The sequence below is a fragment of the Podarcis bocagei genome (assembly GCF_964188305.1).
Source record: "Podarcis bocagei genome assembly, chromosome: 2".
Taxonomy (NCBI): Eukaryota; Metazoa; Chordata; class Lepidosauria; order Squamata; family Lacertidae; genus Podarcis; species Podarcis bocagei.
In genome coordinates, this window is record NC_138126.1 from 105,126,578 (window position 1) to 105,139,508 (window position 12,931).

General features: G+C 46.4%; 1 protein-coding gene across 1 annotated transcript in view; it reads right to left on the reverse strand.

Annotated features, from left to right (window-relative positions):
* Positions 1-12,931, reverse strand: part of LOC308579856 (dynein axonemal intermediate chain 2-like) — an 82,731-nt gene that overhangs the window by 18,102 nt on the left and 51,698 nt on the right. Inside the window, exons 15-19 of the mRNA XM_081180886.1 lie at positions 10,584-10,694; positions 8,822-8,909; positions 7,488-7,624; positions 2,298-2,423; positions 278-472 (exon numbers count right to left, since the gene is read on the reverse strand). Of these exons, the coding sequence (XP_081037012.1) occupies positions 278-472; positions 2,298-2,423; positions 7,488-7,624; positions 8,822-8,909; positions 10,584-10,694 (657 nt within the window). The remainder of the gene's footprint in view (positions 1-277; positions 473-2,297; positions 2,424-7,487; positions 7,625-8,821; positions 8,910-10,583; positions 10,695-12,931) is intronic.

Consider the following 12,931-nt stretch of genomic DNA (forward strand, 5'->3'; position numbering starts at 1 on the left):
GAATTGTAGTCCAAAAACAGCTGGAGACCCAAGTTTGGGAAACATTGCCCTAGACCAGGGTTAGGCAACCTAAGGCCCGGGGGCCAGATGCAGCCCAATTGCCTTCTCAATCCGACCTGCGGAAGGTCCAGGAAGCAGAATGTGTGCTTTTATTTATCCGGCCCACCTCATGGTCTGAGGGACGGTGGACTGGCCCACAGCTGAAAAAGGTTGCTGACCTGACCCCTGCCCTAGACTAACTCCTCCTGATGAGAAGCCTGCCCCTTTCTGCTCGTACCTGAGAGGCCCGCTCCGAGCCAGCTAAGTCAATCATGAAGAGCCGCCCCACGCGCACCTCCTGCATAATATTCTTGACGCGGCTCTTCTGGCGCACGGTGACCTGTAGCACAGCATGGGAGCGCGAGGAAGTCCGGTTGGCCGCCGTGGGCTCCTGGGTACGCTGCTTATTGCCTTTCATCAACAGCTGCATGATCTGCAGGGAAGGGAAACAGTGGAAGGCACAAAGGCATCCTTCTTAAAATGGGCAGGGAACCTGTGGCCCATTTTGGACTCCGACTCCCATCAACCCCAGCCAGCATGGCCAATGGTCAGGGATGATGGGAGCTGTAGTCTAGGAACACCTGGCGTTCCAAAGTTTTGCCACCTCAATGTTAAATTGAGCCATGGATATTGTTGACAGGAGGCTTACTTAAACTCTGGCCGTTCTGCGACACTGGAAATAGAGAGGATTAAGGAACCGCAGATAAAAGAACAAGTTCTTGGTCACTGTTCACACAAACAAAGGCCAATATTCAGCTGGACGTGTCTGTAGGCATTCTTTAGAAATGTCCATCCTACCTCCTCCATATTGTTCCCATATCAGACTTACAAGATCCGCAACTTCTCTCATTGTGGGAAATTATTTTCATTGAAGTCATAAGACAATATCCCAGAGTTTCTCCTTTCTTTCTGCTTTCTGCTCTCTCCTGAGTGGACCAGAGGCAGTAATATTTCATAGCAATATTTACATGAACATACACTTCAGGAATAGGAGTCTATAGGAAAAGGAGTCTATACTCCTCTTCTCTCCTCTTCCCTCAACTCAGAAAAGTGAAGAAACTGAAAATATTAAAGGTTTTGTTAGAGCGAAGCCATTACCTGTTGGATGATGAGAAGATGCCCCACAGGTGGTGAGAGCACAAAATGGAGTCATCAGGGAAAGACATAAGGAGGTAAAGCTCATGAGAATTGTTATGGGGATTTGGGGGGGCCGAGGACCAAAGAAAAGGAGGAATATTCTGGGAAACAGAAGGGGGAAGGGGACACCCCAACAACTCTGAGAAATGGATCTGTTTCTGGTTGGCCAAAACCTAAACAGTCGTTTTCCTCAGGTGGGGGGAAAAGCAGCAATACCACACTTTTAAAGCACCCATCAAAGGATTCTCAGAACTGTAGTTTTTTAATGGTGTTATAGGTCTGTAAAGAGTAAACTACAATTCCCAGGATTTTTTGGGGAAATCTGTTTTAATTCTGTCATGTGTACGTAGCCCAAGTCTTCTAAGGCTGCAGTCCTATGCTCATTTATCTGGAAGTACGCCCAATTGAACACAGCAAGACTTTCAGGTAAACATGCCGGTCCATTCCTCAAAACCACAGCATCTGCTGTTGCCAGGAAGTAATGGGCTGATCTCTTTCTCCTCTTAAACAATATCCAGGAAAGAATATTGAATTTCTTGTTCCATCACTGCTAACGTTTCTCCCCTCCTGCCTCAAAAAACTAAATCCAAATGCAAATAAGAATAACCTTTTCAAACTCAGCCTTAATGCTTGTCTCACCTCTTCATAAGCAGCAGATCAAACAATTGGGTTGACTAATATGGTTTTACTCTCTAGCAACAAAAACACAAATACAGAATAATTTAAAAAAGGGGAGGGGGTGAGGGTCGGATTATTTGTGGGCCATTAACCACGATGCTATGTGGGGATGCTGCACTGACAGCGTCCCTAACAACAAGGGCAAAACATGCAATCCTGGTCACAGAAGGAATGAAGAAGCTGAGATAGATGTACCAATGGTCTTGTCCAAGGCTATCCATTGTTGGCAATGTCATTCAGTACTGTAGGGCTATTCAGTATCGGGATCTTCAGTTAGAATTATCTCCAGCTTGCCGTAGAGATAGGTACACAATTATGGCAGGCTCTTTCAGAACATAAAATTCATAACCGGGATCACTATCCTGTAAAACTGCATTTGGCAGCAGCGAAATTTATGGCTTCCTGCTCCTCCCCCGTTGTATAATTGGTTTATTCCCATTCACCTCCTTAGCGTTGATGGTGGACACTTCCGTGATGCCAGCCACTTGGATTATCCCTTTGGAATCTTCACGCAAATCCAGGTAGCCCAGGGAGGGGTTCAGCAGGTCCCGGATCATCTCATTGTAGATCTAGAGGGGGGAAGTAAGAGGGGCTGAAGTACCATTGCAAGCAGCTTAGCTATCTTTTAGCAGGTTCTAGAAGGCACCGATATGGGATGCCGGTGGCGCTGTGGGTTAAACTACAGAGCCTAGGACTTGCCGATCAGAAGGTTGGCGGTTCGAATCCCCGCAACGGGGTGAGCTCCCGGTGCTCGGTCCCTGCTCCTGCCAACCTTGTTGGCATGCAGAGGGCCGGGAGGCCAGCAGGCTAGCCCCGGCTGGGCCGTCTCCTTTCAGTGGCCCAGTGCAAAGACCATCACCTCTGCTCTGACATAAATCGGCGACCTGGGCTTACTCAGCCAGGGCACACTATCAGCAGATCGAACTGTGCACACAGAATAGGCGTGAGGCTTGTGGAAGCATACTACAACTACAGATTTATTAATCATAAATCAGGACAAAGAAACATGTCGTCTCTCTCTCATGTCGTCTCAGAGAGAACAGCTAAAAGCAAAAGCTATACACAAACAGAAGTTCCCAGCATACTGTGCTGGAATGTAAACAGACATGTGACACGAAACAATCCCATGCCTGTTCCTTAAGGTGGATTAGAAATGTCAACAGCCCTGCCCCTTAAAGTCCCGCCCCCCAAAATATTTTCTGTACTTTTGCAAGCCACAGGAATTCCCCATGCCCGATGATACCTCGCTCTTGTTTGTGAGTGCTCCCAATTTGGCTTCATAAGCAAGAGCATCAGAAACAGATGGGATGATTTGCAGTGTTGATATCTATCTATCTATGCCGTGGCCTAGACTACGATGCAAGTTTGCTGATTTATTACTTCCTTGTTCTGCCCAGAGCATCTGGCAGTATTTTCTCTTTTTGGTGCAAGAGAGGAACAAATGAACTATATACGTTGGCAAAAGAAATGTTTATTAGAACCTTCTTCCCCTTGCATGCACCTCACAAGCAGGTAAGATGTCACTCTTGTCTCCCACAAGGGTCTGCCTATGGCTGCAGCACTGGCTATTAGAATTGGACACAAGGTCACTGAGAAGCTGGATCTCAGAGCCACATTTGAGGACTGCTTCAAACTCTGCTCCCCACATTCTCTCCCCAACAGGGACCCTGGAATCATAGCTGCAATTGCTTGTTGGGCCATAGAAGGATCCATTCAAAATGACACTCCACCTGAATTGCTGCGTTAGCTTAAAAGCAAGCAAGGAAACAACCCTGAAAACCACTGCTGGCCATGAGTCCTTGCGGATACCTCCCGTCAAACCTACAGTAAATGTCAGGATTCCTGGCATTGGCCATTAATGCGTCAGGCAATCAATAAATTCAATACCAGAAGTGTCAATAAGGACTGCATTAGAGGTCTCTCTCCTGCTGGTATCCAATTTGCTCTAGAAAGTTAAGGATGCAGTCTAAGACCTTATTCACATTATTGTTCTGCCTATAGCCTGTAGCAAGGCAGTAGCACAGATACTTCTGCCATGTATCGAAGTCAGTTTGGATCAACTTGGGAGAGGTTTGGGCTAAAGGCAGTGGACAACAGACACGTACAGGTGCCCCACTCAATGTCTGCAAACAAAACAAGACCCTATGGTTTCCATGGGTTCAATATTCTGAATAAGCATTGAGAGTGAGCCTTTCAAAGCCCCTGAGGAAGGAAGAAGCCTTAGCCAAAGAAGATAAAGAAGAAGACTGGCAAAATAAATTACTGAATTATGCAGGACAAATTATTACAAAAAGGGTAACTGTTTAATGCATTTTTTTAAAGCTTTGTGTATAGATTTTTACATCAGTATAACTTTTAAAAATCACTTGTAATAAGATGAAAAAGGTTTTAAAATTGGATTGTTACGTATATAAGGTTTTATGGGCGTGCATGAACAAGTATATTATAAAGGAACCAAGAGGGGGAGTGAAGTCAACCCAAAAAAAATTGTGGTTTAAAAATTTGGTAATGATCCACCCCCTTTTTTTCCTTTTGTTATTTTTGAAAAATAAAAAAATGTTATTAAAAAGAGAGAGAGAGTGAGCCTTTCAAGACATGGTATACAATGAAACCTCAGTTGTCGAATGCTTTGGAAGCCAAACAATTCGAAACCCAAACACTGACAATCTGGAAGTGAATGCTTCAGTTTTCGGACGCGCCTCGGAAGTTGAATGGCTTCTGAGGTGAGCTTCTCCATTTTTAAAAAGGAATTTGGCGACCGGCAATTGCACCTTGGTTGTCAAACATTTCGGAAGTCGAATGGCCTTCCGGAATGGATTTCGTTTGACAACCAAGGTTCCACTGTATAATGAAATTAAGAAAAAAATTCAAGTGACTTTTCCCTAGAGTTGCCATATTTCAAAAGTTGTTGAAGAATAGTAATAATAATAATACATTGGTACCTTGGGTTACATACGCTTCAGGTTACATACGCTTCAGGTTACAGACTCCGCTAACCCAGAAATAGTACCTTGGGTTAAGAACTTTGCTTCAGGATGAGAACAGAAATCGTGCAGCGGCGGAGAGTGGCAGCAGGAGGCCCCATTAGCTAAAGTGGTGCTTCAGGTTAAGAACAGTTTCAGGTTAAGAACAGACCTCCGGAATGAATTAAGTACTTAACCTGAGGTACCACTGTAGTAGTAGTAGTAGTAGTAGTAGTAGTAGTAATAATAATTTTGCCAAAGTTGTTGAGTTTTGTTGTTTTCATGGAAAATTGTTGTTTTTATGTTGTTTTATGGAAAATCAGCAAAAATGAAACTACTGAAATGTGAATTTCCTGGACATTTTGCTGATTTCTACCCAGACACTGCTTCCAACTGCAATATTCTGGATATGTCCAGGAAATTCCGGGTGTATGGCAACCCTGCTTTTCCCAAGAGGCCAGAATCCTTCCTGCCTGGGGACACTAGACAGCGAAATCCCAAAGAAAGCCTCAATGGTATTTAGGTATGTGACTACAGTGACAAGGATTCTCTTATGCTCAGAAATGGAAGGAGGAGAGAGAACACCCTCAAAGGAAGAACGGCTGATAAAAAAATATTGGAATACGCAGAGATGGCAAAATTGATGGCACTGATAAAAGACACAAATTTAGAATCTTTTAAAGAAGACTGAAAACCATTTCTAGTGTATATAAAAAGTTATTTCCATATGCAAAGACCATATGGGTTGAATTTGGAATATAACTGTTGAGTAACAAATGTAACTTTCTATATGTGAAAAGATAAAATATTCTTTTCTTTTTTAAAAGAGAGAGAGAGAGAGAGAGAGAGTGAATTGATTTGAGGAACAGAGGCTACTGAGAGCTGGGTTCTTGCATAGAGGGGATGACAGAAGCAAGGACGGGCAGATGATGGCTAATTTCCTTCGCCTTCTCTTCCCTTCTCCCCCACAACTGCCAAACCCCAGTTTTCTCTTAAAGTTGGAAAGAAGCACAAAGGGACTGCACTGCTCATGTCCCAGTGGTGCTTTTCCCGTTGCTTCCTTCCTTCGCTTTATTGCTGGTTGTTCCACGCTGCTAATGAGTGTCAATATTATACTAGCCTGAGTCCTGGTGTGTTGCCAAGGCGATTATCTGCACCCAGGACCTTGTGCACACCAGCCATAAAGGCAGAAGGATGTTGGGGGGGGAGCTGCTAGAGAAGAGTCAAGTTATGGGGTATAGGAAGGGGTAGGAACACTTGAGACAACATCAAGATTTCAAGGCGGGTGTGTGTGTGTGCTTCGGTTGTGAAGGCAATCTTTCCCACGCAAGTGTTTAAGGCGGAAGGCATGTGCATCATCACAACAATGTGAAAGTAAGTACAGTGGTACCTCTAGTTAAGAACTTAATTCATTCTGGAGGTCCGTTCTTAACCTGAAACCGTTCTTAACCTGAGGTACTACTTTAGGTAATGGGGCCTTCCGCCGCCGGAGCACGATTTCTGTTCTCATTCTGAGGTAAAGTTCTTAACCCGAGGTACTATTTCTCGGTTAAAAAAGGTAAAGGGACCCCTGACCATTAGGTCCGGTCGTGACCGACTCTGGGGTTGCGGCGCTCATCTCGCTTTATTGGCTGAGGGAGCCGGCATACAGCTTCCAGGTCATGTAGCCAGCATGACGAAGCCGCTTCTGGTGAACCAGAGCAGCACACGGAAACGCCGTTTACCTTCCGCTCGAGCAGTACCTATTTATCTACTTGCATTTTGATGTGCTTTCAAACTGCTAGGTGGGCAGGAGCAGGGACCGAACAACAGGAGCTCACCCTGTCGCAGGGATTCGAACCGCTGACCTTCCGAACGGCAAGCCCTAGGCGGTTAGTGGAGTCTATAACCTGAAGTGTCTGTAACCCAAGGTACCACTGTATGCTTTTGCCACCCAGCTTCAGTGTAGCTCTGCTGCTTGTGTACATTTTGCAAGGATGTGCTTCAGCAAAATCTCCAGCTTGTTACTTGCACATTCCCCTGTAAGCAAGGAACAACTATGTGGGAAGTAGCTTTAACTCAGGACGCACCTCAAAAACAGCTGTGTGACTCAGCGCACAGGAAATGGGAAATGAAACAGCCTTATCGGGCAGCGATTCCCCTCCAGGTCTGGGCCACGATGGCTAGCTCATCAAGCTTTCTGTGGGCACCTTTGGAATTTGGACAGAGCGCCATGGGCACCCCCACTCTGGTGTTACTCACCCCCCCCTTTCCCCAAGTCTCTTCCCTCCTTGCCCTGGGCAGATAGAAAAACAGAAAATATCTGTGCACACACATATTCTTTGATTTCCCATGCAGTCTAGGTAAAAGCTGGATCCTGTATGATTAAAACTGATCTTCCTTCATTTGCCTTATTTCGCTCAGCCCTCACCCAGTCCCCATCAAAATATAAATTACCATGGTAGACCATGCAGTGAAAATAAATAAATAGATGTGGTCCTTGCCGGCACCATAAAAATACTGACCCAAGATCAACATAATTTTTACATAGGGTGACAACTGGCGTAGGGGAGAGATTTGTGGGGACCAGGAGAAGACTTCAATGGTGCCCTTGTGCCCATGGGCGCCATGCTGACAACTCCAGAGATAGGCCGTCTTTCGCACCCCCACCCTGCTTCCAAGGTGACCCACCTCCAAATAGGACATAGACACCTTGTAGTCCATGTCATCACTGGTCTCCTCGATAGCACGGAAGAGGTCGTTGAGCGTTCGCACATAAATGCCAGGTTCATTGTCTGTGCCAAGCATGGTATAGGTCTTTCCACAGCCTGGAGGTGAGAGGAAAGTAGGGAAAGGATGAATTGGTAACATGTTTCCAGTTTAGGGCCACCCAAAGTTGGATCTCCATCTTACTAGGTTTCTTCTTGAAAGGAACACTTTGCTCCTTAAGCTCTTTCCTTCCTAACAAAGGTCATTTTCAATATACTAAAAGCCACTGGTCAAGATGAACTGTATCAACCTGCATAATAAATGGCTTTCTTGATGTCCAGCTCCTCACCTTCTGTGTTCAGAAAAGCACAGGGACAAGACAATGGAGGCTAACATGTCTTTTATGGAACAGGGACTGGTCTTATCTGGAACGAATATGGTGTGCTGGAATTAAGATGAGAAGATAGTACAAACATGACTTTGCTCAAGGATGTGCAAGGGCGTTTACACTACTTTTGTGCTTTGGATTTGCTCTACTGTTAGCCAAAGGATGGTTTGTTTTCTATCGGTAACGTGGTGCGCTTGAAAAACCACCACACAGAAGTGGACAAGGCCCTTGTTCCATTAACATAGAGGGCTTGCAGGCTTGAGATCAGAGGTCATGTCTTTTATTTGGTTTTTAGGGTGCTCACACAAATCTGCTCTCAGGCTCCCTCCCTCTGACTCCCTCTTCCCTGTCTAGATCCTGACAGCCATTACTTCAAATTCAGCCCTGGGTCCAGAAATGGCTTATTTTGACCCTTCCTCACACATGCAGAATAGAGCCTGGGGCCCCATGAGAGAGGGAGCAGTTCTGAGGCTTGTCCCATTGCTTTCAGAACTAAAACAGTCCATGCCTAGAGCAGCCTATAGACCTTGGTTCCTACAGTGCAGGGGTCTGCAACCTTTAAGACAAAAAGAGCCACTTGGACCCGTTTCCGAAGGGGGAAAAAAACTGGGAGCCGCAAAACCACTGCGACATTTAAAACAAATATATCTCCGGAGCCGCGATCTGACAGCGGGCGGGAAGGTGACGTCGGGACAGTGCGTGACTAACGCATGCACCGCCCCCATGCGACGTCACAGCCAGTACAGCGCCCGCCACAGTGGGGAGTGTCGGGGCGCACAATGTGCCTCCTCCCCTCGCTAGTATCCGCCCCGGAGCCGCAGCAAAGGTGTAAAAGAGCCACATGCGGCTCCGGAGCCGCGGGTTGCAGACCCCTGCTACAGTGAGAAGAGACAGTGTCTCACGTTCCCATATGAGTCTGTTTTCTTACCAGTGGGGCCATAGGCAAAAACAGTAGCGTTGTAGCCAGAGATGACACCTTCAATGAGGCCTTTGGTGGTGGCACGGTAGACCATATCCTGAAAGAGGAGGGGAACAGAAGAGGGTAGCAAAAAAAACATCCTGTTTCCAGGAAGGCAGTGGAAACAAATAGCTCAATATGAGGCAGCAGGTGGCAATGACTTTGACTTTTCTCTAACACCACCTACTCTTTGCTGCTTCCAGAATAGTATAACAGAGCCCTCCAAAGGCAAGAAGAAACTGCATTCCTTAAGACAGCTATTTAGCCATGAATCTGAGTTCGTTTTATGTGGTTTAGCCTTTATCATCGTCTTTTTAAAATAAAGCTTATGATGCTGTTTAAATTTACTGAGTAAACGGCCTCAGTCCTGTATGTCTGAAGGAGCGTCTCCACCCCCATCGCTCAGCCTGGACACTGAGGTCCAGCTCCAAGGGCCCTCTGGTGGTTCCCTCATTGTGGTAAGAGAAGTTACAAGGAGCCAGGCAGAGGGCCTTCTTAGCAGTGGCACCCTCCCTCTGGAATGCCTTCCCACCAGATGTCAAGGAGATAAAGAACGACACAACTTTTAGAAGGCATCTGAAGGCAGTTTTTAATGTCTGATGTTTGGTTATGTTTTCATATGCATTGGAAGCTGCCCAGAGCGGCTGGGGCAACCCAGCCAGATGGGCGGTGTATAAATAATAAAATTATTATTCTTAATAATCAAACAAACTGGGATCCAGAGCCAGCCCAATTGGAGACAACACAAGTGATCTCTTGGTGCATCCATTTTTGGGGGTATGTCCTGAAGGAGTATTGTGGTAACTGAAAAGGAATGCCCAGGGGTGCTTCCAAGCTCAGCGAGGAGGCTGGATGCAGCCCTCAGATCACACAGTGCAACTGCACAATAGCATGGGCTGGCATTACCAGGCTCTGTTTAAGGGAACACTTAAGACTAAAGTTCCCAGGATTCTTTGGGGGAAGCGTTGACTCTTAAAGTGGAATAAACATTGACTCTTAAGGTGGAATAAGAGCGCTCTAATTGATGGCGTGGAGGTGGCCTTGTAGTCGTGTGCTCTCAGTCACTTCCGTTCCACAATGTTCTCTCCTTACTCACTGCTCCTTCTCCATCTCAGCCCCTTACCACCTCTCACTCAAGGAGCAAGAACTGGCAAGATGAATGGCAGATCTCACTCAAGGAGCTCCAGTTTCACGGCAACTTGCAAATTAGCTTGAAATGGAGCCTGCTGAAAGGGGAGCTTGTGGTTTGGCCCAGGCATGCCACCTGCCACCACACCTGAGACAGGGTTGGAAGGCAAAGCTGGGATGTCAGAGGTGCCTTAGATCTGGGACCATACGTTTTACGGCAGATCCGCAGATCCGTGTAACACTCCCCCAGTTATCTTTCCTAATCAAAAGCAGCTCTGGGGAGGTTGTGATTGGGAACTGAGGAACAGGGAGGAATTGATTAACCCTTTTTCCTCTGGGAATTTCCCCACTCTAAGCTTCGCAGCTGGTTTTTTAGTTGTGCCGGGGAAAAGATAAGGGTACTTTACATTTCTTCCATTGGGTGAAAAAGGCGAGGGTGATACAGAACAGAAAAAACCACACCCCAGGGAAATATTTAGCTCTTCCACCCCAGCATCTCTTGGATCAGCCAGGAAACCAATGCATGTGCCTATTGCCACATCACATGTACTTTGGGCTCAGGTCCCTGGGTAACTAGGTATGCATGTTCGTCCGACTTATTTACCTGGGTAGCAGCAAAATCAAAGGCTACATCAAACATATAGGACTTCTCTCGTGAGCGGTTGGCGCGGAGCACATCATCAGGATCCTCCATTGGGTCCATCAGAACGACCATCTGCAAAAGAAAAAAGTGACGGGATCTTTTTGATACACATGACACTGGAGAACTGGAAGCAAACCGCAAGGAAGCAGCTGGAAAGTGGAAGAGAAAATGTGGGCACTAGTTCTTATTTGGCCCAGAGGAGAGTCACCCTGCTGCCATGGCTAGCCACTGTTTCCAAATCCCAAATCTTTCCAGAGTACAGTGGTACCTTGGTTCTCAAACACCTTGGTTCTCAAACACCTTGGTACTCAAACAACTTGGAACCCAAACACTGCAAACCCGGAAGCAAGTGTTCCGATTTGCGAACTTTTTTCAGAAGCCAAACGTGCTCTGTTTTGAGCGTTACGCTTCCGATTTGAGTGCCACACTTCCGTTTTGAGTGTTATACTGAGATCTGTCTGTTTTTGCTATTTATTTTTTTTATTTTGTTTTTGCAGCTCTTTTCTGTTTGTTTTTGTGACTGTGTGGAACCCAGTTCAGCTACTGATGACTGACTGTGCATTGTTTATTGCTTTCATTTTATGGATCAATGGTCTCGTTAGTAAAATTCATGTTAAATTGCTATTTTAGGGGTTGTTTTTAAAAGTATGGAACGGATTAATCCATTTTGCATTACTTTCTATGGGAAAGCGTGCCTTGGTTTTGGAACGCTTTGGTATTGGACGGACTTCCGGAACAGATTAAGTTTGAGAACCAAGGTACCACTATAACAAGAATTTTTTTCCCCTGCTAGAAGGAAGCAATAAAGTGCCATCATGCTGCCATCCCTTAGAGCAGTGGTTTCCAAACTTAGGAACCACCTACAGCCCATAGCCAATGAAATATTGAAGTTCTGCCCAAGGTAGCTGCACCAACTAAAGCTTCTCTGCCTGTTTCTCCCTCCCCGTCTCCGAAATCATGTCCCTCAAGGTACAGAAGCTTTTAATAAGCTGCATAGCACACCAGGATCCCCTGAGCACTAAGACTGCAACTGTGAACTGGCTTCTAACTAATTAGACTGCACAGTGGTAATAAGCTGGGAAATGCCCAGCAGAATAAAAATCTGCTAGGAGGAGGGTTAGGATCTGATGTGGGGGAGCCTTCTGGGCTGCCTCAGTGCTAACTTATATATCATCACACTAGCCCAATGGTGTGTTCACAAGCCTGTCACCCAGTGGAGGAGCAGATATCCTCAAAGGGTCTTAGTCAACTGCTACCAGACCCTTTTAACTGGGTGCACCAGTGATGTAACACTCAGACTTTCTGCATGCAAAGGTTGCTCTCTTTCCCATTGAGCTGTGGTCCTCAGTGGCGTAGCGTGGGTTGTCAGTACCCGGGGCAAGGCAAGTAATTTGCGCCCCCTAACCCATGGATTTGCGCCCCCTAACCCGTGGATTTGCGCCCCCTAACCCCCAGATGTTGCGCCCGGTGCGCCCGGCCCCCCCCTGCACCCCCCACGCTACGCCACTGGTGGTCCCTCCCACAAAGCAGGTAGATCTGACCTAAAGGGCATCAGGAAAACTGGGAGGATGGAAGAGAAGACTGTTAGACAGTGAAATAAAGCAGAATGGAAGTAGCAGAGAGAGAGAGAGAGAGAGAGAGAGAGAGAGAGAGAGAGAGAAATACAATAGCTATTAGAGCAGGCATGTCCAAAGTCTGTTACGGGGGCCTAATTTGGCCAAATCTGGTCCCTGTGGCAGTCTATTTTCTAGGGTAAAATCCTAAAAAACAACTTCAATTCTAAAAAAAAGGTCAACAACCTTGGTTGGCCCTTTGGTCGTTTGGCCCTCACAGCCCTTCACTTCATCAAATCTGGCCCTCTTTGGGAAAACGTTTGGACGTCACTGTATTAGAGCTTCCACACTGGCTATTATCCTGAATGCAGGAGTTCCACCCACCTGCCTGTGGATCATTAATCTTCCTTTGTGCTTGTCTCTGATCCCTTCTAACCCTAATCTGATATGACAAAGGGGACAGGTCCATACTAGCCGTGCGGATGCCATTGCTGGTCTTAGATCAAGTGTCTGTTTGCTAGGCTTAATCCCAAGCTGATCGGTAGCCACTAAGGGATATGGGGGTGGGTGGGAAAGGGTGTGGGTGTGTATGTATGCATGGCTGAACTGTTGTGCTATGCAGTCAGCAGGGTTGGGAGGGGATTCAGCCTTGGTTCCTTAATAGCACCTACAATTGCAGACCCTCCAAGTGCCCCTATTTTCCAGATTTACAGAAGCCGTCCCAAATTCTGATTTGATCCTGGAATGTCCCACTTT